Here is a 27,137-nt window from a genome sequence, read left to right on the forward strand (position 1 = left end):
ACATAAATAGAGAGTCAAAAAGCCAGGCTCCTCAATCTGTGGTAGAATATACAAGAAGTGGTACAATTTTGAATCTTTCCTTTTCTTTTTTACGTTTTATTGATTTGGTTGCTAAACGGAGACGGTGGTGACTTATTAGTTTGGTTTTGGTAAACTTGTTACAAATACTAGAGAAATGAGGTTGAAAATGTGGGCAATAAATACACACTCTGATGGAACTCCATTGTTCGGTTGTCACCACAGGATTGCATCATCTCCAACTCAAAAATAGCATGTAAATTGTTCAACAACATGTACAAAACATTTTCTTTTCAGGCACTCGAGTGAGGCAAACTTCAAAGCAAAGTACTTCCATTCAGCTAGCAAATGTCTATCGCAGTTCTGTCATCCTAAAATGATTCGAACCATGTCATGACGCAACAAAAAGAGGAATTAAAAAAGAAAATTGAATGATGATGCCAGCAGGGCTTTATAGAAATGTCTGGACCTTTTGACAGATACATTCATAGTTCCTTCAAGCATACCAAAATAATGAGGAAAAGGAGAGGAAGGGCCTGAGGGTGGCCATGTTAAGTAGACTTTTCTATCCCTCCAGCCCATCTGCACTTTCCTGGGCCATGCCACTTATTTCTCATACTGTCAGGAGAACAATTCGCCACAGACGTACAGAACGGATTACATAAACCACTGTGATCCCTCGGCCCACAACAGCAAATGCATTAAAACAATGACCTTAAATGTTGTTTTTTTTGGCATAGTTGATAAATTTATTTTCTTTTTAGAAATTAGCCTACTCTTTACATATTTTACAGAAGCTTGTCATTTTCAGCTCCCCAAAGGCTTTTCCATCAAATCACAGGTTTGTTCTGCATGTAGGCATTTTCTCCATTCCATTCCATTAATCTTACTGGTTCTTGCCATTTTGGATTCCCCTGATTTCTATGGAAGGTTAGCAAAAAATATATAATTCAAGGTGGAAACAGACAAAGGGAAAATATACCATTAACCAGACATCACTTTATAATCAATCTACTTTCACAGTGTCATTTATTCATTTGTTGTTGTTTGCACACATACAATTACTCTATTCACCCAAACTATCGTCTCCACATGTAATTAGCCACGATACTCCCCATATATTTCATCCTATAGTATAAATAACCTACAATAAGGATTTGTGGTCTAAATAAAACAGCAGGAAAGCTTTAATACCCTGTTCCCTAGGCTGTCAGTTTTGGCTCATTGGCCTGCAAACTCTTCAGATTTTTATTTTATTTATTTAATTATTTTTAAGAAAATGGAAGCAAGTGGCAGTCTGCCAGCTGATCTGCTGAACTGGTCACTCAACTCTGGGGCAGCCAGGCGGCATTTCAAGCTGGTTGACAGACTGTCAGCCTGTCCCATGACACTTGAGCATCCGTCAATCCAGCGCTCAGTTTCTGACCCAAAGGGTGGCTGGAGTTGGTCATGTGTACACATCATCTGTCAGATTTTTGTAACAAGAGGCAAACAAAGGTGAAGGGAAAAAAAGAGCTATCTAGGGCAGAGAGCGGCAGCTCACCCTGACAGATTATATAGCGCGGTCTGCATACTGTGCCTCAGGAACGTGGAGACAAATTCCCTAAAGGAATTCAGTGTGACCAGCTTTCCCATTTCACAAGTCAAATTTCAAAAGAAAACCATTCATAAAATAAAAGGTAGTGTTGTTTAAATATGCTGTGTATCTAAAACTGACATACGTGAAGCCAGTCACTAATCAACACTTTTGTGACCCCACAGCCAAACAGCATAGTTTAGCTGGATTGCTCTTTTCATTATTTTGTTCATACATCAGACCCTGGAATAATAGTTAATTAAAGCATTATTTCTGTTTTATATATGGAGATCATAAATTGGCAATCTGTATAAAATCCTTGTTTATGGAATTATATTGAAATAAATCTACACAGTCAATCCTCCAACTTTGTTGGCTTTGATACTGTAAGGTTACTGTGCCAATTGGATTACTACTCACTTATACATGTTAATAAAGGAACAAGTCTTACCTGAAGCATCCCATTGCCATGGGTCTCAATGGTACCTTCACAAGTAACGTGAAGCCTGGTCAGATGGGCTTTACAACTGAAACAAAGATATGGACATTTGTGAAGGGGTGAATGATGCACAATGATGAAACTAAATCAACACATTTTGTTCAGAATGCTGTACTTCCTTGTTTACACTAATTTCTCACTTTAGCATGTTGCACAGCAGGATAATCAATATAGATGGTGTCGTGTACCTAATATGACCAAAATTTTGCTGTTGTTTTTACAAAAGAGAAAAAAGCTAATGAACTGGGCCTAACGCTCCCACTCTTGTACTAACACGAGAGAGACAGAGCTTACACCTGTACTATGAACTAGTGCTGTCCGCTCATCCACTTATTTTGAGCTGTGAGTTAGCAACAAACAGTAGACCTGAAGGCTTGCTGCTCTCACTGAGGGGTCCTCTGGTAAGCCCCCAGAAGTGGCTGTTGTGCAGCAAGTGGAGGGAACCTTGGCTGACTTCAAGCTCTCTCAACTCAACAGCAGAGCTCAGCCAATCACATGCCGCTCCTGGGAATCCCGGTCAGTCGCCTATGACATACCCCAGATTCAATCCAAACCTCACTTGAAGTAGAGGCTTTAACTGGTGAAGCCACTCAGGAGCCCCTAATTATTCATATTTTAATGAGCATAGAGGCTTTCCTTCATTATTATTACTGCTTGCTTTAGGTAATACTGTATTTTTAGCCCTTTCACGATATAATAATGTTTAAATTATTTTTTTCATACCAGTTAGCAACTCGACTGAGGTGATTTTCTCTTAACAACACGGCACTTTTTAGCAGTGCCTCAATCTCAAAATCAATCTTCTTCTGTAACAGGCAGCTAAAGAAGTATATTTAGCCTGCCACTGTCCAGCACAATACAATGTCAGCTCTCAGGCTTTCCTTCACAGCCTGCTTTCAATTGCACTGCCTTCAAAAAAACTTCGGTGGTATGCCTTCAGGGTCCCAGCTTCCATTTAGTCCTCCCAATGATAGGAGAAATTACAGTGGCTGCTTGAAGAAAACATCTCTTGTAATACGATCAGTAATAGCTGCCCCTTTAGATTCCTGACAGTTTTTTCTTGAAATGGCAAACAACAGTGAGGCAAAAAAGTCACTAAATTATGTCAGGATATTAGAGTATAAATATTTTACATAGATAACTTTTCAACTAGTAAATATATGGTGCGTTTACTTTAATTAAGCCATTTCATTAAGATAGACCAATTATTTTACTGTAAGCTTTGATACAACAAAAATTAAAGTCAGCAAGTAATACCTTTCCCATTTTGGAATATTGGTCAGACTTTGTCTTGTGAATGTCACTAAGCCAGTAGGTGCTAAAATGAGGAAAAAGAAACAGAAAACAACACTTAATTTATAATTTCATACTTTCCCTATTAGCATAACAAAAACAGATATATTGATAGAATGATCTGGTAGAAGTTCTGTGCCTGTCTGTGACGTACTTTTTTCTAGAACTCTTCTAAAATAGCACAGAACAGTCTTCAGTTTTTCAGTCTTCGTATGGAAAGATCCCTCAAACAACCTAAAAAAATAAATTAAAAAAAACAATGTATTTAATTTTTTTATTTATTTTTTTAAGTAAAATATCTGATCTTTAGTTATATGTCTAGGTAAAAACAGGTGTTCATTTCTGCTCTTTTTATTATACACTTCAAGTGTGTATTGTATGTTTCGATAATGAAAGCTATTATGCATTCATTTTATATGTATTCATAATCATATACATTAAGTATCATTTATATTTAGTGCTAAAGGTTTAATGATTCAAAATAAGTTTAACTGATATGAAAAGTCGTAAGACCAGAAAACTTATTTATAATAATCTTCACATGGTACATAGCCTCCTTGTTGCTGTACAGTCATCACTAGTCTTTTAATTTGTTTAACTCATACAATCCATGTACTCCCTAGATGCCTATGTTTTCAGAATACCCATATATTTCTCACAAAATATATATATATATATATATATATTTTTTTAGTAAGTCAACAGCGACCTGCTTTAACTTCTGAAAAGCAAGTTAAATCAAGCTTTTATAGTTTGATCTGAATTAGTTCCTTGTGCACTGTACTTACTCCTCACTGATTTCACTTTTATATAAAAGTCTTTTAATATAACAATGGAGTTGCCTGGGGCCTTTCATTGCAAAGTAAAGATCATGTGCCACTTCACAGCACTTACATAAAAAGAGAAAGGAAAACAGGTTTTGTCCCCTTGAGGACCATTAACAAACTGAAAATCTATTTGCAAGAAATACCTCAGGAGGTAAATGTTGTCTCCTGATCGCTACAAAAGGTGGTGTAACCGTAAAACATGGCCATTTATACGGCTTGATCTATTTAGGTTGTCACTTTCTACTACTTTATCATGCAACTCTATTCAAGTTTGCTTCTGCCCGAATCGCACGCTATTGTTTCCCAAAATAAATTTAATAATAATAAAAAAAATTAAATCACAATGCAGCCTGATGCATTAAAAGCCCTTTAGGGAAAAAAAACTCATTTATTAAAGTCAATTCCTGCATGCATTTTTTTTCCCCCTAGCCAGTAGAACCAATCTCATGTTACTCAGCTTTGCCATGTATCCCTGAAGGCAACCTGTCTTTGACATGAGGTAGCCTTTGGGATGAGAGTGAGCTTTTTAGTAAGGAAACAAATTGTTGGCCTTTGGGAGAAAAAATATAATCATATAATCATACAATCATTTCAGAGATTTCAAAATAAGTAACAATATTATATTTTTAACCCTTTTTGTTACTTGTCAAACTCAAAAATCATTTTATAAACTGAATAAATGATGTACTTAAAATTACAATTCAAAACAAAACACTTGATCATCACAAAGAAAAATCATGTTTATCTGTTAAGAGTTCAGGATATAAGAAATTAGTAATATTATTATAGTATAGTTATTACCCTAACAATACATATATGTTCCCATTTCAAACTACTACCTTTTCAGAATGAATGAATGAATTAGTGGGTGTGGTTAAGAATAGTCAGAGACATCATTAGTTGTAAAAAGTTCCAAAGTTTTTAACAATGTTAAATCTTTGTTAGAACAGAATGACTTTGCAAAATACATTCAATTACTTTTAATGTTATGGTTTCTCAAAAGGAAACTTACTAGCATGTTAATTAGGTGCTATTTATTTTCTTTTGTAACTTGAAAATGCTGCCAAGTTTTGAAAGAAGACCACTTCATTATGTATATATATATATATATATATATATATATATATATATATATATATATATATATATATATATATATATAAATATTAACTAGAAAAAAAAAAATGAGTAAGCGCTTTATCAATGGACTCAATAAAAACCCATGTGTGCTTGCCAAAACAGTACTCTGCAAAATTACCAACAGTAAATTGTTTGAAAAAAAACAACATGACTGTAAATAAAATTGAAAGACATTGACTCAATTAAGGGAAACTCATGACCTTAATTGCATAAATCAGCAATCTTGTTTCTGCTTTCAAAAGAATAAGAAACAGCAAAGTTAAAAATACGTTTAACTAATATGCTTGGTGTATTATGTAATAAAAGCCAACCATTTTCTTCTCCGGAGTTTGGCAAGGTAGCAAGAATGTAATGCTGACTACAAGGACATCTGGAGCCACACAGAGCAGGACCCCGAGCTCCTATTGTCAGGGCTTCCCATCTAAAATCAATGCTAATCCCATCCCTTATTCTATCTGGCTAATCATAAACTTGATGGAGACAGATCTACTCTGAACAGAAAAACTAGGTTTTGTCCTACAGAAGAATTTTCTTAAATAAATTAAGCACAAAGGGCATCTCATTATACAAATCCTTCAAAGATCATCTTTTAAAATGGAGGTGTTCTGCAGAAAAAACACACTAACGGTTCTCATTAGAAAATCAGACCTTTCCAAGGACATCACCTGAAATGCCACAATTGAAAGCTACATAATCATTACTGTTCATCCTGAAGGAACAGAACAGCGATACCCCTTGATAACCAATTACACAGAACTGCAAGGCTATATTATTGCATAGAGAGGTCTTTCGAAAACTTCAACCAAATGGTGCTTACTTTTCTCTGATAAAGTTAAAATGTGTGCTGAGAGGAAAACAAATCTCAATGGAGGAGCTTCATTCTACAATAGGTGAAGAGAACATGAAAATGATTAAGGAAAAGTTACACAATCTTATCATATCATTTTGATATGTGATGCATTTCAGCACCTGAACACACTTTCTGGATTGTGTCAGTTTGTCTTGATTATATTCTAATGAAATCTAATTGAAGAATCCTGCTGTGTCAAAGTATGATACTGCAATATTACTGTTGTACAATTAGAAAATAAAGTCCCTTAGAGGGAGTTCTAATGAAAATTAAATTCAGAGAATAATTGGACAGTGCCCAACAGTTTTAACTCACTGAATTGGTGATGGATACATGTGTTCACACTGCAGGTAACCAATAATATTTTAACTCAGTTTTTATCCTGTTGTATTAAATTAACTTTGGTAATTCACTCTGTAGACATTCTGTTGTGGAGTTAATTGGTTCCGTTTTCAAAAACAACCAATTATGATTTAATTTCATCTTAATGAAGTTCACTTCATGAGTTGCTGCAAAAATTTGCCATCGTAAGAAATATCTTTTGCCATAACTGAATCGCCTGTTGTAGTTTTTTTGTATAGAAGAGCATTTAAACTGGCACGCTACACGATTCACATACAACAGGAGAATATATAGAACACAAAGTCTATGAAGTACAACTTTAGCAAATACAGAAGTCAATGCTTTCATAACTAACCAATTAAATGTTGACAGATAAGATCTATTATTAGTAGTAACGTAAGCCATTTAGCAGCTTTAGATCAGCTTAGTCAGTGACAAGATTGATACCAGTGCTCTTTTAAACAAATTATTCCTGGATAATATATTTTTTTTAATCATTTGATTATTTTAGTAATTACTTAAGGTAACTAATATTAAGCACCATTAAACACCATCATAAGACATATTGCCTAAATTATATTGCATTCAACCCTCTGCCTTGGAAAAACTGTGGTCAAATTAATCTGACAATTATAAACTGTTAACGAGGGCCTTTCCTTTAGACTCAAAGATCACTGACCTCTGACTCCAGGACTATTGAGCTTCATTCAGTAGAAAACACTAATGTATTGCCTTGATAATGGAGTTAACCAGTAACTCTTTTTTTAACACATTGCGAAACTTGCAGAATCCAAATTAAATCTAAATATTGAACATTTTACCAATTATTTTTTATTCATATACCCACCTTTATTTTATTTTTAATACATTTGGTCTAATGTTCAAAAATGGTCAGATTCATTCAGTATATACTAGCACTTTGGGGAAAATCTGATATAGGTTAAACTATTTAACGCCAGTAGTGTCTGGAAATGCACACCAAACTTTTCATAGCTTAAATTACACAAGCTTTGTTGTAGGCTTTGGAATACAAAAAGCATTCATTCCATTAAGTCAATTTCTGATATACGTGAAATGCATTTGATTGGCTTTATCGTTATATCAAAATCCACCTCATGGTTTTCAGGCATCCATGGTTTTCATAAAGTTAGATAACAGTGCTAGATTGTTCTCCGATTCAGCATCAAAATAGAGTAATAAACCTTCTGCTGATGTTCATTTAACCACAACTTTTGACATTTGAGAAAAGACAGTACCTGTTGAAATTGATTTCTGGGTAATTTGAATACTCAGATTTCCTGGAGTTGCGGCGGGGGAATGTGCAGAAGAAGGCATTGGCCAGGAGGCAGGCTATCTGTTCTTGTGACATTGTGATGGAGTGATTCATCTTCAGCTTAAGCAGTGGTATCGGCTGCAAGAGCACAAAAAAAAGGAAGGCAGAGATAATTGGTTTAGCAATTTACCAAACAAGGAAGCAAAATTACATTTAGAAAATTACAGGGAGTAATTTAGGACCACTACTGGATTCTTAAATCAGCCATGACCATTAAAGTCAAGGGCCATTTATCTCTGCTGATTGGAGTAAAGGACCTTGTTTAAGGGATTGCAGATTACTAATCAATACAAAAAAAAAAAAAGACCAAACTGTATTAAGCAGCAGCTCTAAATACAAGTGTGCGGGTTTACTGACTCTCTATCAGAAAGATGTAAGTTTCCATTTCCTTAAGTAGTGCTGATTCTGTTCAAATATTGGTCTGCACAGTATGTCCTGCTTCAAAGCATATTGTAATCATTTGCTTAGTCATTCAATTAATAACCGCTATTCCAAAAGTTACTTAAATAAAAATGCATAGCTGGCATTCTTAGTAAAGGTGCCTGGAAGCGTTTAAAAATGTATGATTCAGTTTACCTTCAAGTTTCAAGACATTTTGAGATTCAGAATTAAGAATGTAAGTATTACATAGATGGTAGGATAATTCATTATTACCCCTGCATGAAATGAAGACTTGGATGGATAAGGAAACAATCGCGAGAGAAAAAGAAGAAAAAAATCCTGGCGATGGTAAGTTTTAATTAGGGATGCATATATTTTCGGGAATATTATTCTTTAGTATTTGAAATAATGTGTGCACTAAAAGAAGATCAGTGATCAAATATGGGTTACATTTTGGTCCAGGGCTAGGCTTAGAGTTAAGAGTCCCCAGTGAACCTAGAGTGGGGACTTGTGTTTCTATCAAGTTAACTGAACAAGAAGTACATTTGCATTGACCTAACTTCACATTGTTGTGTTGTCTCAGGTTGGGGTTCAGGCTGTTAGGACTTAAAATGGTGTTGGCAATCTGTTGATGGATTATAAAGGTGTATATCCAGTCTATCAATTTGGCACTATAATGTAGTATCACTGAATAATATTTGCTTTAAGGCTAATTAGTAATATCTCTATGAACCGAAGATGAAGATAATAATAAAATATAATAATAATAATAATAATAATAATAATAAATGTTTAAAAGAAATATGATCAAATAACAAAAATGAAAATCCCAAAATAGGTATGTTTAAATATATGTATGGATAATGGTTAGAAGGGTCTGAATGGGCACATTGAGGTTAATTATACAGTATTATTTTGAGTAATTTAACCAAATTGTGCTCTCAAATAAAGGTCAAATTAGGGTCCCATTTTGCTCCAGCCTAGGTTTACAGATGACTTATTACAATGGCGTAATGATAGCATTTAGAGATCTACATTGCAACTGGTCCTGTAGGACAATATTTCCTTGTTTAAAATTAACAAAAATGGACAAAAAACATTTGGCAAAAAAACAAACAAAAACATGTTTAAAAAAAATAATTGTGAATAATGCTTTATATCTGTAAAGCAATTAATAAGATACAAATTACTTTGGCAGGTCGATGGCATTGGTCATTTCTATACATAAATCAGTGGACTGCTTTACAATTTGATGAAGCCCAGAGAACGGAAGTGAGAGGAACATGGCTTCAGACTCAGCACATCATTAATCTCAGCATCAGCTCCTCAGGATCTCGCAACAGAATCCAATGAGCCCCCAAGAAGAGAGGTGGCATTTCTATTGATCTCAGTGGCGCTGCTCAATTTTCTCTCTTATTATCCCAAGACTACCCTTACTCGAAGGCTAAAGTGTCCTCATTGTCAAATACCTCGACTTGCATTTGCTTTTTAGGAATAACGGCAATTTCTCAATAAAGCAATTCGGAGCTTCTGTTCACACACCCCCTGCATACTGTACATAGAGTGAATAAGTTCATAAGGATTTTAGTTGATATTCACATGACCATATTCTTCTGACCTATAACAAGGCCCATGGCATTTGACAAGTATATTTTCAGTTCATTAGCAGGATTCATCTTGATCCTGCTAATGACCTTTTACTTTTTTTTTTATAAAACCTGAACATGTAATTTTCAAAATTCATACAGACCACTGCGAAGAAATACATTTAAACAAAATCGAACAATTTAAAAGGAGAAGAATTTCACTTTGAAGGACACTGAATATATATTTCAATGGAAATCGTTTCTAAATGTGCTAGAAACAATCCAGTATTTGTTAGAATTAAATTATACAATCAAGTGTATCCAGATTTTTAATATTCCAATTAATTTGGAATTAATCGTTAAGTCGTTGATTTTTGCAATTCAGCTCTTCCAGATACCTTATTTTGTTACATGATTATATTCTCGCATGAACCAATTCCAATTTTCCAACATCTTCTGAAATCCAAACATTTCCTATTATGTTGAGTTGTTAAATAACTGTGTGTGTGTATATATATGACACACATAAAATGTAAATATTTAGATTACATCAGTAGAACCATCAAATATATGGATCACAGTAGCTGAATTGTAACTAATATTAAACGTTTTGTTCTAGTAATTTGCCCTTGAAGCAACGGATAGAAAACAAGCTGATGAAAAACACATCATTTACTGCGTAAACAACTGTGTAACCAGCTGGTCAAACCCTTTCGTGTTCCACTCCAGGGAAAACACTTAAATTCCACAGGGGAGGAAAACAACTGTCAGATTTCTTGCTGTTTACCTTCCATCACCCGTGGAAATATTTCCTTTCTTCCTAATGTATCTTTCCCTTTTACAGATGTGCACTGTCCTTCATCATCCCCTGACCTTAATTTAAAATGACTGAATGGCCACAATCTTTAATACGAAACATAACCCAGCCTAGCACCTTGACCCCATCCGTTTGTCAGGTTTCTCCATTAAATTAGTCAGTTTGTGAGGAATGATGCTCTGTTTCAGGCTGATCTGGTGTGCAGCTTACCTGTGTGCACAGCTTTGGCAGTCTCAGCGCTAATTGCCCCATGTCAGGCAGAATAGATCCAAACAGATGTTCAACTTCAGAATAATCCAGAACCTAAAAAGGGAATACAGAGAAAAATGTATGTCAATAAATTGTTCGGTCAGTTCAGCCGTTTGCAACATTAACTATACAGTTCCACACGTTTTGTCTATTTTCTATTGTAGATGTCAATTGTGCTTGATGGTACGGAGAACAACAATAATTCTGTTGTAGACTCAGATGTCATTGACTGATAGCTAGGTGGAAAAATCTTGCAGGCATAAAAAAAAAAAAAAGCATTTTGTATCATAACCTAAATATAAATATAAATACATTTGTAGGTGTGTGTTTATATATTAAGATTATCATTAGAAATATTTGAAATATTAACATATTTAAAATCAACTTTAAAATACGATAAATGCATATAAAATGAAGTCATACACTTCAGAAATTTTAATAATATTGTTAAATCTGGCACAATGAGAGGAATTACCTAATCCACAAACTACTTAATGAAACTGTTCTCAGAGAATGGCAAAATAACAAATTAATACTGTATCTGACTTTCATAAAGCATAAAATTGCAAGCACACAATATTGTTAAATGAGACACTTGAACTTGTCTACTTGTCAGCCCGGATTATTTTCTTATGCCACTGTCACTGGAAATGACTCGTGAATACTTGCCAAGTTGTCTGCAGTGTGACAGAAGGTGAACAATATCACTTACATATTGACATTATGTGGCTCTTGGTTCTGTCAAGACTTCAGCTAGATGTTGTTTTATTAGCATTTCTTTTTTAAAAGGTTTACATTAAGTTCTTTTTTATGATCAATACTACAGAAAACAAAAAACACCACAAACAGAAGCAGTTCAGAGGAGGGGCTGCTTCATAATGTTGCCCTGAAGAATAATCGTACACAAACCTTTCATCAGGTAGTAATGTTTTACATAAAGAATTGAAATACATATTATTTGTTGTTATTCTCATCATTATTGTTTGGCTAATGCATAAGATCAAGCAACTGCAAAGGAGTTCAAATAGATTAATGTTTGTATTCCATATGCATAACTAGTCATTAATTTGACTACTAAACTGACACTAAGTTGCCACCAATAAAGAAAAAGGGTTGTGTAGAACCTTTAAATGTGTAACAGACACCAAGGTATATAGATATAAGGTAAACCCTTAAATTATATATTTGGAAATTAACTGAGCATTAAGGATGTGAAGTCTGCGAAAGGTGCAGCTTGACTAAAAAATAAAAAGGCCCATATCCTAGCAGAAATATGGGGACACTTCACATTTAATGATGTAGTGCACCTTAACAACAAAAAGCATGCTACAATCAAGACTTTAAAAAGCTCTAACGGGATTCCCTGTACTCTTCTCTCAGGGCAATGAGTAAATGTGGATTTGTTCCAAGAGGGTGTTGCCAGGATTAAACCTCTTCTAAGGTGCTTCAGTACATCAAAGACAAAAAATGGAGCAACGAATCCCTACACATTAGTGCAGATCAAGTGCCACTATAACAGAGAAGAAAATCAAGGCAGCCATGATCTCTAATAACACATCTGCTCTTCACTATTGTGAAGTATGCATATCTCTCAAAGACTAGAACTACGAGCTGGCAATGACTATGTAGACGCACCACTGATTGCTGTGAGAATATACCATAAGTGATCATCAGCAGAGAGGCAGGGGGACACTTTTTGAGCATTTGAGCAAACGCCCACGTTTGTGCAGCTGAAACATGTATAGTATTGAATTGTGACAAGGATCACATACGGGCCATCTACTGCCCAGTGAGACTGACCGCAGATAAACTGCATACAAAACGTTCCGTTTCATCACAGAATTTACACGGACTTCCATAGCCTACTGACCTTTCGGTTTTTATATGGAAAGCTGTCAGCAGTGGCAGTTTTATGTCACTGCATCCTCATCCCCTGATGTATTCGAGCTTAAACAACTTGACAGGAATAGCAAGGGGCCCGATTCCTGGTTATTGGATGGCTGGTATACTCAAGAGAGGTAAAAACTAAAAACCAAGTCATGATGATCGGGTTAATTCAGTACATGCTATTGAACAGAGATTACACTCCCTCAGCATTGGCAGCAACAGATGGTTTCAATGACGTGCAAGGGGACAGACCTGGCTTTCTAAACTTGGGTCTGTGACCACGACGCGAAGCTGGTCCCATGTTTCTTCTTTTAGCTTCAGATCACAAATCTCTGTCGATTTCAAAACACACAAGCCAGTAAAACTAAAATGAAGATGAGCTTTAAAAGACATGGCTTTCAGGAAAAAGTTAAATATTTTTTTTGCAAACCAATGACCTGCATACTATAGTTATGATAATAAAGGGAATCCAGAATGTGTATATTACGCACCAGCCATCCATGACTGCTTTAGAATAAATATGCAGTTATTGTATCATAGCTGAGATTTACTACATACTTATTTATAGCCATATTGGCTGCAAAATGTCAGGATGATCAATCACTGGGCAATTTCATCAAGGTTGCTGGGCATGTTGGCTGATTAAAAGGATTCCTCGAACAGATGCAAATGACCCAGTGTGAGCTACAGGACAGTGTGTTCCTGGACAAGAAGCCTTGACTGGCAATTTAGCAAGGAACATTTATATTGCTGCAAAGGAGGCTTGACTAAATGCTGTCATAAGTAATGACCTGCTTGACATCATAAACTGTTCCTCTGGGCATAATGAATGAAAGCGGTTGACAGCCAGGATGGGATATAGCTGAAGTAGCAAGGCCTGGCCTTTTTAAATCAAACCTCGACAGCGCATCAAATCAACTAAACTAACACTCAGCGTATGACTTGGAACAGGTCTATACATCACATCAAACTGACAAAGTAATCAAGTAAAAGAGGCAGCCTGCATTCGAGCAAAGTTCAGATTTACCACTGAATTTTCCCTGATTTTTATTCGTCTCCACCCTCAATAAACGATACAAGGTTGATTGACTCTATCGGAATATGACTGTGTAAATGAAAATTTGTGAGCTCATATCCATAAATTTGAAGACATCATGTCTGTCAGGGTTTTTATTATTTTTCACACACACACAAACAAAAACACACACACTTGCTCATAAACATACATATATGTAATAGGAACTCTGTTCTGTCCAACACCTATCTTATCCCACAAAGATCTTCAATTAATAGCCAACTCAGTGAATTATAACAGTCTTGAATAAATCTGCAAAAAGATTAGTAATTATTTATTAAAGCATTCCTTATGTAGGAATGCATGTTATGCATCTCTTATTATTCCACAATAGGAGTGTGTGACACATTATTCAATAAACATTAGTCCATATCTTAAACTATAAATAAATTGACTAGTGTCATTGTGTCATAACTATGGTGGAAGTCTAAAAGAAGACTAGAGCAAGCTGACTCAGATTTCTTTAAAGATAACTTCATATTTCTCTGCAGCTCAATGGGAATCGCAGGTGCCTAATATACACTAGAATAATCTAAGCACAGCAGACGAGCAAAACCATACATCCTATTCCACTCTTCCTTCTCATAAGCCAAATTTAGAAGGATCGTTACGGTCAGATGCACTGCAAAATTTCAAAACCTTGCTTATGCTGGGAAATTGAAGAATACAAATGTTCAACATCATTCATCATCGACTGTGCCTTTGGACAGGAGTTAGTGATAAAAGACAAATCAAACAGTGCTGGCAATGCTGTGTTGTGTTCTCTTCTAACATTAGCATCAGTCTAAGTCAGTCTGTACCAGTGGATTTGAAAGTGCAGGCTTTACTTGCATTCACTTTGTTAAAAACATCAACATTTGTTTCATTGTTAAACTGTAATATCTCCTATGTCCATTAGATAAAATGAACTATGATTAGCCTATTATGTGGACGGACACATGTGTCATTACTACCCATCTGTACTATATAAAATAATCAATATTGACATTAACTACTCAATTTCCTTATTTGTATTAGGATTTAGTGCAATTTGCTCCCTTTATCACTCTCTGGAAATTTAATTGAAATTATAAAAATTTGCAAAGTTTCCATGTCCGAATCACTAACTCAGTTGCTACTAGCAGTCATGTGACCTCAGTCAGCAGTCACCGCTCCCAAATCTCTCATTGCATTGCAAGTGTTGGAATTAATAATGAATAAACTAACTAATTATGTTTTTAATATCGACAGCATTTTAAGGAATATTAAATATACACGGGCCTACTTAATTTCTCAAGGCATGCAATGCTGAAAGATGCATCTTATTTTCAAGGAAACATGAAACTGGTTAAATCTGATTGGCTAACCATAAAGACAGTAAAAAGTGCTGTGAATGAGGAGAAAGTACCCATTCACTCATTGAAATGGTTTGTGATTGACAAGGGGAGCAGTCAAATGCCCGCAGAGTGACGTAACACCAACTCCTTGTATAGCCCACTGGAAGAAACTGAATGACAGACTATTTCAGATATATTCAATATGGACTATGCAGAGCCACAGCTGGCTGAGTCCAAATCAGGAACTGAAGGAGAACTAAGGCCTCCTTCATATTCCTAAATCCTCTTTGTGACAGCTTCCTTCTCAGTGGCTTTATTTGGGATGTGATGGGTGTGGAAAATAAATAAAAGGTGTGGAGTACAGTTTATTTATTTACTCCTAGTGCAACTAACTGCACTGGGCTAACGTGATTAGTCGTCCTCAGCTGTCAAAGCAGTCTTGAAGTCCTCAGCTGCTGCCTGATTAAAGGCAGTGAGGAAGACCAGTAAAATGTGCACTGTAAAGACCCAGGGAAACAAACACACATGGCTCTGATTTTATTTGGTGTTTTTTTTTTTTATTATTTAATCACTGTGCTGCATTATGCAGCGAGGGACCTTATTTTGTAAAAAGGGAATATTTCTGACATTTATCAAAATCCACAGGCTGAAACTTTCATTTCTGAAAACTATCAAGACAGTTTACAAGACAAGGGCTAATTTGGATGTCTTTTTTTATAGCCATTACACTTCAAATGCCAATCATCAAACCGAGCCACCTCCGAGGCTTTTCACCTCTTGACAATTATTTTCCGAAATGTTTGGAAAATTTAATTAAGTCAAAACAGTTTACTGAAAGCGGCTGGCATTATTAAATATACTGGTATTTTTCACAGCTTTAGGGTAAACCTTTTTGTGGTGGGATGAATATACATATGTCTGACAAAATTACATATTGCTAGACTTGCAAATAAAATAAAATAAGCCTAATATTCTCTCTATTAACTTTGTTTTATATTTAACTAGTCAACTAATACACAATTAAAAATCACATTTTCAATCAGTATTCTTTACATGCTAGGGATTTCACAATATAAAAAAGTGTGGCATAGATTGCCTTGGTATGTTACAGCAAACACCTTTCTAAACCACTGTTAATGAGTACAGTAACTACTTTGTTTTGAAACAAAAATCTCCAGTTGCCATGGTCATATAGAAAATGAAAGGACATGATATATGTCCATTTCATAAATAATATTGAATCTCCTGCTGCAGCAAAAATATTAGACAATAAAGTGATTGTTTTGGTTTGAATTATTCCAGTTCAAATGCAATCTTTTTCACACTGCACGTCCTTCAGTAAGAACCAAACTAGTGTGCGCCCAAACCATTATGCTGAATGGTGCTGCACATAGATGACTCCCCTGTAAGGCTTGCTCAGTCCCCTGACCAAACAAAGCACTTCAAACTAAACATTTTAAATATTATAATTCTGTTAATTACTGGTATGAAAAGGTTTAAAATGCTTTTAATAAAACACCTCAAAGTTTGCATAACTGTGGTTTTGTTTTTACATGCATTTAATTAAGAATGAACGTCAACAATGTATTACAATAAACCTGCTGTATTGCTTTAGATGGCAATAATACCATCACATTTCACAATGTGACATCCCTCTCCCGGTTAACAACTTGTTGTTTAATTAAGAAAAACACTAAACTACCACTCTTAAAATTAGAGGTCTAGAGGTTCAACTAACCCTAATATAGTACAGTAGCATACATGGAAACTTCACTGACCTCATAAGGCATGTTTCATTATTAAAGATTTAATAGCTATTCACAGTGGAGATTGACAGTGCAAAGATGTGGCCCTGCGGCTCGGTGCACTGCTAATCAAGGGCACTACAGTACTGCGTCCCTGGACTGGAGCTCTGGTGACAAGCAGGCCTTTCTACAGCCCAGGCCTCCTTATACACACTGCACAGACGTGAGAATGAGCTATCGCTGGCACAGCAAGCTTACCCAAGGGAATATTGCTTAAAGAAATGATTTTGGATAAAAACATTTTGTGCATTATAGCTTTCAGAAAAAGAGCTTGGGAAGCTCTTACTGAAGTGAAATACAATTAATTGAATTTGTAAGTATATGCTTGGAAGGTATATCCACAAAGAAATATTGAAATACTAAGTTCAATATGGGAAAGTACCATAGAAAGAACAGAGGAAAATTACGATCAAGCCTCTCAAATAAATAAACGCATGTACGTATGTATAAACAGATAGATATATATCTAGGCAGATCAGTATGAAATGTGTAAATGTGACCTTCACTTTGCTTTGGTTTGTCTGGTTCTCAAGGGAAAAATGGGCATTAATCAGGGATTGAAGGAGCTAAGACTGGTACAAGATGGTGATACTACATATACAGAAGTTTTTTTTCCTTTACGTATCTATATCTATATCTATATATATATATATATATATATATATACACACACAGTGAGGGAAAAAAGTATTTGATCCCCTGCTGATTTTGTACGTTTGTCCACTGACAAATTAATTAACAGTCTATAATTTTAATGGTAGGTGTATTTTAACAGTAAGAGACAGAACAACAACAAAAAAATTCAGAAAAACACATTTCAAAAAAGTTATAAATTGATTTGCATGTTAATGAGGGAAATAAGTATTTGATCCCCTATCAATCAGCAAGATTTCTGGTTCCCAGGTGTCTTTTATACAGGTAACGAGCGGAGATTAGGAGCACTCTCTTAAAGGGAGAGCTTCTAATCTCAGCTCGTTACCTGTATAAAAGACACCTGTCCACAGAAGCAATCAATCAATCAGATTCCAAACTTTCCAATATGGCCAAGACCAAAGAGCTGTCCGAGGATGTCAGGGACAAGATTGTACAAGACCATCGCCAAGCAGCTTGGTGAGAAGGTGACAACAGTTGGTGTGATTATTCGCAAATGAAAGAAACACAAAATAACTGTCAGTCTCCCTCAGTCTGGGGCTCCATGCAAGATCTCACCTCGTGGAGTTTCAATGATCATGAGAACGGTGAGGAATCAGCCCAGAACTACACGGGAGGATCTTGTCAATGATCTCAAGGCAGCTGGGACCATAGTCACCAAGAAAACAATTGGTAACACACTACGCCGTGAAGGACTGAAATCCTGCAGCGCCCGCAAGGTCCCCCTGCTCAAGAAAGCACATGTACAGGCCCGTCTGAAGTTTGCCAACATCTGAATGATTCAGAGGAGAACTGGGTGAATGTGTTGTGGTCAAATGAGACCAAAATCGAGCTCTTTGGCATCAACTCAACTCGCCGTGTTTGGAGGAGGAGGAATGACCCCAAGAACACCATCCCCACCGTCAAACATGGAGGTGGAAACATTATGCTTTGGGGGTGTTTTTCTGCTAAGGGGACAGGACAACTGCACCGTATCGAAGGGATGATGGACGGGGCCATGTACCGTCAAATCTTGGGTGAGAACCTCCTTCCCTCAGCCAGGGCATTGAAAATGGGTCGTGGATGGGTATTCCAGCATGACAATGACCCAAAACACACAGCCAAGGCAACAAAGGAGTGGCTCAAGAAGAAGCACATTAAGGTCCTGGAGTGGCCTAGCCAGTCTCCAGACCTTAATCCCATAGAAAATCTGTGGAGGGAGCTGAAGGTTCGAGTTGCCAAACGTCAGCCTCGAAACCTTAATGACTTGGAGAGGATCTGCAAAGAGGAGTGGGACAAAATCCCTCCTGAGATGTGTGCAAACCTGGTGGCCAACTACAAGAAACGTCTGACCTCTGTGATTGCCAATAAGGGTTTTGCCACCAAGTACTAAGTCGAAGGGGTCAAATACTTATTTCACTCATTAACATGCAAATCAATTTATAACTTTTTTGAAATGCGTTTTTCTGGATTTTGTTGTTGTTATTCTGTCTCTCACTGTTAAAATACACCTACCATTAAAATTATAAACTGATCATTTCTTTGTCAGTGGGCAAACGTACAAAATCAGCAGGGGATCAAATACTTTTTTCCCTCACTGTATATATATATATATATATATATATACATACATACATATATACATACACACACACACATACACACGTGCAAAGTGAAGGTCTTATGCACATTTGCGTCATGAAGTCTAAATATTGTTCACTTAAAGACAAAATTGTTCAAGACTTCTAAGATAACAGTGCCCTCTGTTGCTTAAAAACGGGAATGCCAATTAATGAAACAAACTTTCAATTTATGTACATTATGCTACCAACATAATGCTGCAGCTGGAGGAATACTGCAGTTTGCTAAACAAGAATTTATGTTTGCTTTCAGTAGAGGTTTATATTTGCTTTATGTAATTCTTACTATCCTTTTCTTCCTGGTTCACAGGCACATTTAGAAAATACACAAGACCATAGATAGTGCAGGTTATGAAGTCCTCTTTGCAAGTACGCATTAAGATATTTTCAATACCATATATTAATTACATTAAAGTGTATTCTAATTAAAGGGTAAAGTACTGTAGAAAAAATCACAAGTTTTCTACAAAATCAACAGAAACTGCAGTACTTCCACTGAAAAAAAATAAAAAATAAAAAATAAATGTTAAAAATTCAAGGGCCCACCACCATTAGCAAGATTAATTACATAGTGCTAGTCCGATCCTGAAGACTATTTATTTAAACCAAGCTAATTTTTTAACATCAGTGTGCTACATTTTACTTAGATAAAGCCCCAGTAATGTTAAAACAGTGGTTTGACTTCAATACATAGCCTTGTAAATCACATTAGGTCCAAATCATTGTCTTTTGTTTTTATACTGATAAATCCAAGACATCAAGAGCAATATTTGTGTTTCCATTTTCTTTTCACATGTTCTTGGATACTTTTACTTTAATTTCTATAATACATTGTCATAAAGAAATATATTACATTAACAAATGTAATGTTTGCTTTGGATTAGGAGAGAATACATTTAAACCATTACCTTATACATGTAATTCATGCAGCAACAGCCTTAAAGCCAAAAAGGAAGAGTTACATAAATTATTATGAATTCTCAACTACCAGAATATAGACTAATTGTAGACTTGCATAAGAAAGGCCTGGCCAATGGAGGTGCAATTTGTTGGTGGAATATCATCAAACAATCATTCAAATTAACAAGAATGATAATATAGCCTTGACCTGGCTTTACCACAAACTGCCAATGAAAGATTATCTCTGCTGGAACTAACATGATTTCAGCTCTTTCCTACAAAGAAAAAGTTCCTGTTGTGTCAGCCTCTGACTGTATGCACTGTGGCAGTATTCTGAGTTATATAAGAACAAAGCTGCTGATGAAATAGCCCAGCTAAAAAATCTAATGGAAATCAAAACCTCACTAAGAAACCAACTGTTCAGATTGGAGCACGTTCCAGTGAAGAAAGTCTGCTATGGCAAACTTTAAACTAAAGAAAATTAATTGGTCACTAAAATAATTAATTCCATACCAAATTTAGCAAGGCTATGTTCTACTGAGCTGTAAAACTACCTTTGTAGAAGCACCATAGCTTCTATCATTGAGAAAGTCTAATGCAAAGCCAAAAAAAGGAAAGATAAGGTGACAGCGTCTGATGCAGAATGTTTTAGAGTAGCCAAAGAGAATGCCGACGTGAACTGATGAACGCTGAGTGCTGTACTGACACTGCCTGTTTTATCCCTGACCTTGATCTTTCTGGGATCTCTAGCTTGACTATTATTTGACTTACAATAGGGGGGACAAAAAGAAAAAACATTGCTCAAGCACATAAATGAACAGAAAGAGTAGCTAGAGTAAAAGTGCATGCTTCATTAGAACTGGCTGCTCTTTGCTAATGGCTTTGATTAGCTTCCTTATAGATTTAATGGTTCTTCTTAATTAAATTAGATTGAGCTGTAAAATGACTCAGACAGTTATTGATCCAGAAATTTCTGACTCACCCAATAAAATTCTCTTAAGTAAGGGATAGAAATCCTGAGCAAGATTTTGCTTTCAGGAAAGTGGTATTAAAAAGTGTGGCAGGCAGAGCCACGAAAATCATCTCATATCTATGATTGGAAATCATATTAATGCTCAGAACTGTAAAGAATGGTCTTTAATTCATGTGTATGATCACATCCTTATGAAACGGAAATCAAAAGAAGCTGCTCAAAATACTGTCCTAGGTTTTCATATCTGTAGGAAACATTTTTAGTTGTTCAACTAAATGGAAACATTGATGAGCCAGATGAAGATGCCAAATTTCTTAAAAAATATTTAAAGTTTATTGATCGATTTTTCCAACCCATCTTTAAATGTAATCTTATTGAAACCGTAAAACTCAAAAGCCTGCAAAAAGATATCTCTGACAAAAACACTTTGAAGATCCACTTTTTCAGGATAACGAGTCTCTTTACACCTAAGTGTATATAAGACTGTTGAGCCTCTGAAACCTTAATAGAAGACATTCCAAGAATAAGGCATTACACAAAAAGTATGAGCAAATGCAAAAATGTCTTTGTTTCCTCTTTTGGTTGTTTTTTGGTTGTTTTTAGAAAGTTCATATGAAAAGCAATACAAAGGGCAAGAAAAATAGCCCATTCACTGATACAATGACTTCAAATACAGTCAATTTAGAACCCTGTCCCTGTGGGAAGGAAATAGGCGCATTGAAAGGACTGACTTGTCACTATTACTGCCTTTCAAATGCCATATTTGCATCTCTTTAGTTAGGGCAAATTGATCCCATCTCCTACACAGCCCACCAGAGACAGCTGTTGATTTCATGCTTTGTGCGCGTCTTTGGCTTAATTAGACAGCAGTCCACAGCGAGGGCCTGGGAGACTGGGCTCTATGAGCAGGTGCAGGTTGCTCAGAGCTATTCATCCAAATGACAATACACTTTTGGCATTTTCAGGAAGGCCCACTGAAATATTTTATTACACTAGTAAAAATGACTAGTATTAGTCATACTCCCACAGTTAATAAAAAAGGATTTTCATTAAGGAATTTTCTGTAACCAGAGGAAACAGAAGTGCCCAAAATTGGTTGGAACAGTATGAGGGGAAAAAAAAAAAAAAAAAAAAAATGCCACCTCTGTGGTACTTGAAAAGTAGGGTTTGAGAGTTTGATGAACAATTCCGATATTTTAAGAACAGTCGATCCTCGTAGCTTTGCGCAATAGACAGCATGACCTTCAGATATGATGCATGTGAAATTTTATTATATTTCCTGTGAAAAATTACAGCATTAAGTGTATCGATTCATTTAGAATATAAATGATATCCAGTTGTCTCAGGATTAATTTAGTGGAACATGTGAGAGCAATAAAACACATTGAATTAATTCTTAAGTGGTTGGCAGGAGGTGGACTAATATTAGCATGAAAGACACAGCAGTCCTAAATATCTTGGCAAGAAAGCACTCCGTAATCAGAACGGAGAAATTACTCATCTGTATTTTGTGCTGAAGATGACGTCACTAATGATGTTATAACCCGACGACTTTGGAAGGTTAAGGTTTGGCAATTCCTCTTGTTTTAATAAGGCTGACAGGGTTCAGTGTGTTTTCTTGTTTTTACACAGCCAGCTTTTGTTTTATCCCTCATCAAAGATATTCATTAATTAGTCATTACAGTCTGACACAAACGATTATGGATATTTGGTATTTCATTATTTATAAAGGAGAAATGAATATAAAATCAGGATATGTTGTAGATATGGTGTCTATAAGAATTGCAATAATGAAAATGTGGTTACCAGTTGAGAACTCATTCATCATGTCTAGAATAAAACATTAAATAAGAAGCCAAAAGGAAGAATTATTTAAACCACATTTGAGGAATATTATATTATGGATTATGATGTCCATTGGGAACAGAAGAGCTTTATTTAATTTGCACTGAGAAAATTATTAAATGCTAATAGACCATCTGTATTTGATAGAATTTGGACAATTTTAATCACTTCCAACGTGTAATATTCGAACTTGGTTTACGATGCCTTCTGTTGAAAGCCTTTCCATTAGAGGAATGCCAATGAAATCATTCAAGTGTGTCATGTCAGATGATTTTTTTTTCCAGTGGTATGAAACATGGAAAAATTGTTTAAAATGTAAAATCCAAACAGTGGAGACAATTTAAACTTTGCTTTTTTCTATAATTATGCATATTGCAAATCAAATTAAATACTGCCTTTAATATTAAACTTTACTAAAATGGTTTCATATTCTGTAATACATTTGGTTAATGGATTATATGACTAAGACTCTTCTTTCCTTTTTTTGTTTAATTACCCATAATGCATGGGACACCAGCTTTTTCAGCTGCCTGACGTTTCATTCCTTACCTCCGTGCAAAGTAAATTGAGAGCAGTGAAGTCCCATTTCTTCACGTGTGTGACGTTGTATCTTAATATTGATTCCTAAAATTGAAAGAACACCACTATTAGCTTTATAAAATGGATTTTGCATAGACGTAAACCTGAACCCAGATTCAAATACATATACATGTATACGGATGTATTTCAATGCAAAGTAAGAGGACTATAAATCAGTAAATATTTAAAAACAATGACATGTTGCTGCACCTTATACCCCATTACAATATTTGCAAGTCTTACCAATAAGAACTTCAATGCCACCTTTTGGTAATTTAATGTAATAACACAATTAAATTAAAACAGAGGTCTTAAAATAGGCATTTCTAAAGTTTTTGTTCCATTTCTTAGATTAATTCAATTACAGATATTACAGATTCAGATATACTGTACTTTAGGGAAATAAGGGAATACATTGTTGAGAATGAAGCATGCTTAAAATAATCAAAACATCTTATTTTCACATTGCTTACCCTCACGTCAAGCGAGCTGCTAAACTGGATTTGCAGAGCCGCCTGAATCAACTCCCATCTGCTCTGCAACCCCGAGCTCCCATCCTGAATGATAAGTTATTCTAATTCAATACTAAACCACCGAATACATCTGTCAATATTCTGAACATATTCCCCGAACGTGTTTAACTATCAGCTAAAACTCTTTAATCTAAGCTTGTTTTGACCAGATCTCTTTAAACTTAATGATGGGATCCTAGATACAGCATGAAATAACACTATCATGTTCTAACCTAAATTATTCCACAGCAAAGACTCTAATATAGTAATATTAGCAAAGAGAAATACAATCACTAATGCAAATACTAAATTAAATATTTATTTTTGAGAAACAACATCACGAAATGTGTGCCATTAACTTTTTTTCAGACAGTATCAGGCTCTCCTAATATATCTATCTTATTGAAACAAAGGAGCAGGCTATGATGTGAACAGATATGACATGCTAAATCAAGCCCTATATTTGACTAAACAAAACGTAATTCAAAGCTTCAGAGCATACAATAAAACAAAAGTTATGGCGCCACCTACTGTGGTGTATGATGCCTACCTCGTTTTCCACAGGATAGAGGTTCTTATCTGAACAGGGCATCTTCACATTAGTCTCATCCCAGGCATCCTTGTATTTAGTTGGATATGGGACAGGAACTTCCCACTCTCTCAGCAGGTCTGTCTGCCAAAACACAACCAGACAAAAGCACAATTACACTACTGGTTTCTGTAATGTTTAAACAAAATTAATTATAAATGTAATGTAATTCACAGCAATGATTATTATGTAAAATCATTATAATTATTATATTTAAAATGTATAGGCCTATTTAAAAACAGAAAGCTACTGTGTTATAGAAGCGTACTAATGAAGGTCAGAATCTCAGCCTCGATTCATTACAACCTTGTTAAACACTTGTACATTTGGTGCTCAAGTCACAAAGCAACAAGGCCTCTCTTACCCTTATCAGAACGGAGTGGTTGGGGGAAGGTTTTAGATGTGGCAGTGGCGCGCCACACATTGGCATCCTCCTCAGCTCCGCTATGGGTGTGCCGAGCCATTTAGTGCTGTTTGGTGGACCTCTGCTAGACCTCCCATCTTTGAATTCACCCTGGACATGCACACTACACAACAATGAAGAGAAACAACAAAGGCAACGCAGATATTATAGGGAGTGTTGAGGTCAAAAGAAATGTAGTCCCCTGAAATATATTATCTCTAAAATGTACACAGACAGACAGAAAATACATGTCATAATAAAATATTTAAAATTAATCAGAATCCACTTACAATAAAGGTTTCCATTTGAGTTGATATTTGCCTTTGGGACTTTTAGAATGGGTGTTATCTTGTCTCTGATATTTTATCCACTGTACGATGAATGATGCTGCAGCTAAGTATCTTTTTATCTGTTAATTATACATCATGATACAAGTAGTTTAACTATAGGCCTACTTAACAAACATGCAGGGTTTATATAGGCAGCTAAAAACAAAATACTAAATTAAATAACTTCAATTATCATTCTGAAGCATCTAACTTAAAGAACAAAAACATAGGCAGCTGTATAAATTGTAGTCTTATTGGCCTGATCTCTAGCACTGACAATTCAAGCACATTTTAGCATAATAGGCTACTGGTTTCTCAAATCCTTACACCTAATGTTTCCATAATATGAGCAAAAACTCAGGAGATATACTTTGTGTGTGTAAAAAACAGGCTGCTGGGAAAGAAGATAGAATAATCACTTTGGTCAGGACTGTCTTTGGCTGAAAACTCTCTCTACTGTATATTGTATATAGACACTTGATGACATATTACTCTGCAGACATAAGCTGGCAATGTAGGCTACACAAACATATTTTGAATTAAATCTAAAGATAGTGAAAGTGAATTTATTATGTACAGAATAATTTCCAGCTCATAGCATAGACATCCCCACTGAAAATGGTATTGTGAGCTCTGCCCAGGTCACTGTCACTATAGGCTATACCTTTAATGCCATCAAGAACCAACACTGCACAGCCCCCCGAGGCACTTTCTCTATAACACCAGTTTTTCCTGTTGTTAAATAATACATGGAACTACAAAAAAGGCTGATATTTCACAATCGGTTAAGTTGTTGGTTTTCTGTGGTTTGCTTTGGTGGAAAAAGATTTGTCATGATCATTAGACCAATTGACACGCACACAAAAACAATATTCCAAAGAAAATACCCGTTGCTAATATAACAGAATTCAACCAAAACAAATCACAGATACTTTACTCCTACCAACACATGAGGGCATATAAACCATAATCTCCATGTGATAGTTGTCCTTCAACTATCACAATCTACCAGCACTTTCTAATAAGTTTTCATTCAGGACCACTGCACAGTCAGAATCTAACACAGGCTCAGAGGAATACCATTTAAGCAAAATATAAAATAAAAATTACAGACCTGCATAAGAAAACCAATCACAAAAACTATAAGAATTATAGGGCAATATATACTTCCATCTATAAAACCTGTAGATTTTGCTGTATTGTTAGAAGCCATTGAGCATTCAAAGTCCTCCTGCTTTCTGTTTTCCTCCCAGCACTGTGAAAATAACTGAAGCACAAGTACAGGATACAGAAGTGCCTGCATACTTCCCTGGTTTGATAAGACTTTTACTTTTGTTTTCATTTACTTATAACTGAAACCAGCGTGTGTTTATTCAGCTTCAACTTCAAGCCTGTAAATTTAGATAGCGATGCAAAGAACCAACCCCTGACTTACTGATCTAGTTTCTGTAATCAGAAACTGTTGCATTACATAATATTATTGTTGTGAAATATTGTACAGTGTAATTGTGTGTTTGGCCTTGAATTTTCTGCAATCAGAATAGGCTGTTTATTGTTTTAGCATTCCTGACATTCCAAGAACTTTGTTTGCATTTGGCCATTTGCTGTATTTGGCTCTCGCCAGGGTAATGTAATTCAACGCAGTTCAGGTGCACTCTCCCAAATAGTTACAGGTGGACTATTTAACGGCTTCCAGGACCTTCATACCAGCAGTCAGTGCCATCAGCTTCCACTTAATCTCTT

General features: G+C 35.6%; 1 protein-coding gene across 1 annotated transcript in view; it reads right to left on the reverse strand.

Moving 5' to 3' along the window:
* Positions 1-27,137, reverse strand: part of parga (poly (ADP-ribose) glycohydrolase a) — a 46,962-nt gene that overhangs the window by 15,134 nt on the left and 4,691 nt on the right. The window contains exons 5-13 of the mRNA XM_066692769.1: positions 25,027-25,189; positions 24,624-24,746; positions 24,035-24,118; positions 23,532-23,606; positions 10,873-10,965; positions 7,802-7,956; positions 3,541-3,620; positions 3,351-3,411; positions 2,046-2,121 (exon numbers count right to left, since the gene is read on the reverse strand). Of these exons, the coding sequence (XP_066548866.1) occupies positions 2,046-2,121; positions 3,351-3,411; positions 3,541-3,620; positions 7,802-7,956; positions 10,873-10,965; positions 23,532-23,606; positions 24,035-24,118; positions 24,624-24,746; positions 25,027-25,189 (910 nt within the window). The remainder of the gene's footprint in view (positions 1-2,045; positions 2,122-3,350; positions 3,412-3,540; positions 3,621-7,801; positions 7,957-10,872; positions 10,966-23,531; positions 23,607-24,034; positions 24,119-24,623; positions 24,747-25,026; positions 25,190-27,137) is intronic.

The sequence above is a fragment of the Amia ocellicauda genome, chromosome 20 (genome assembly GCF_036373705.1).
Source record: "Amia ocellicauda isolate fAmiCal2 chromosome 20, fAmiCal2.hap1, whole genome shotgun sequence".
Taxonomy (NCBI): Eukaryota; Metazoa; Chordata; class Actinopteri; order Amiiformes; family Amiidae; genus Amia; species Amia ocellicauda.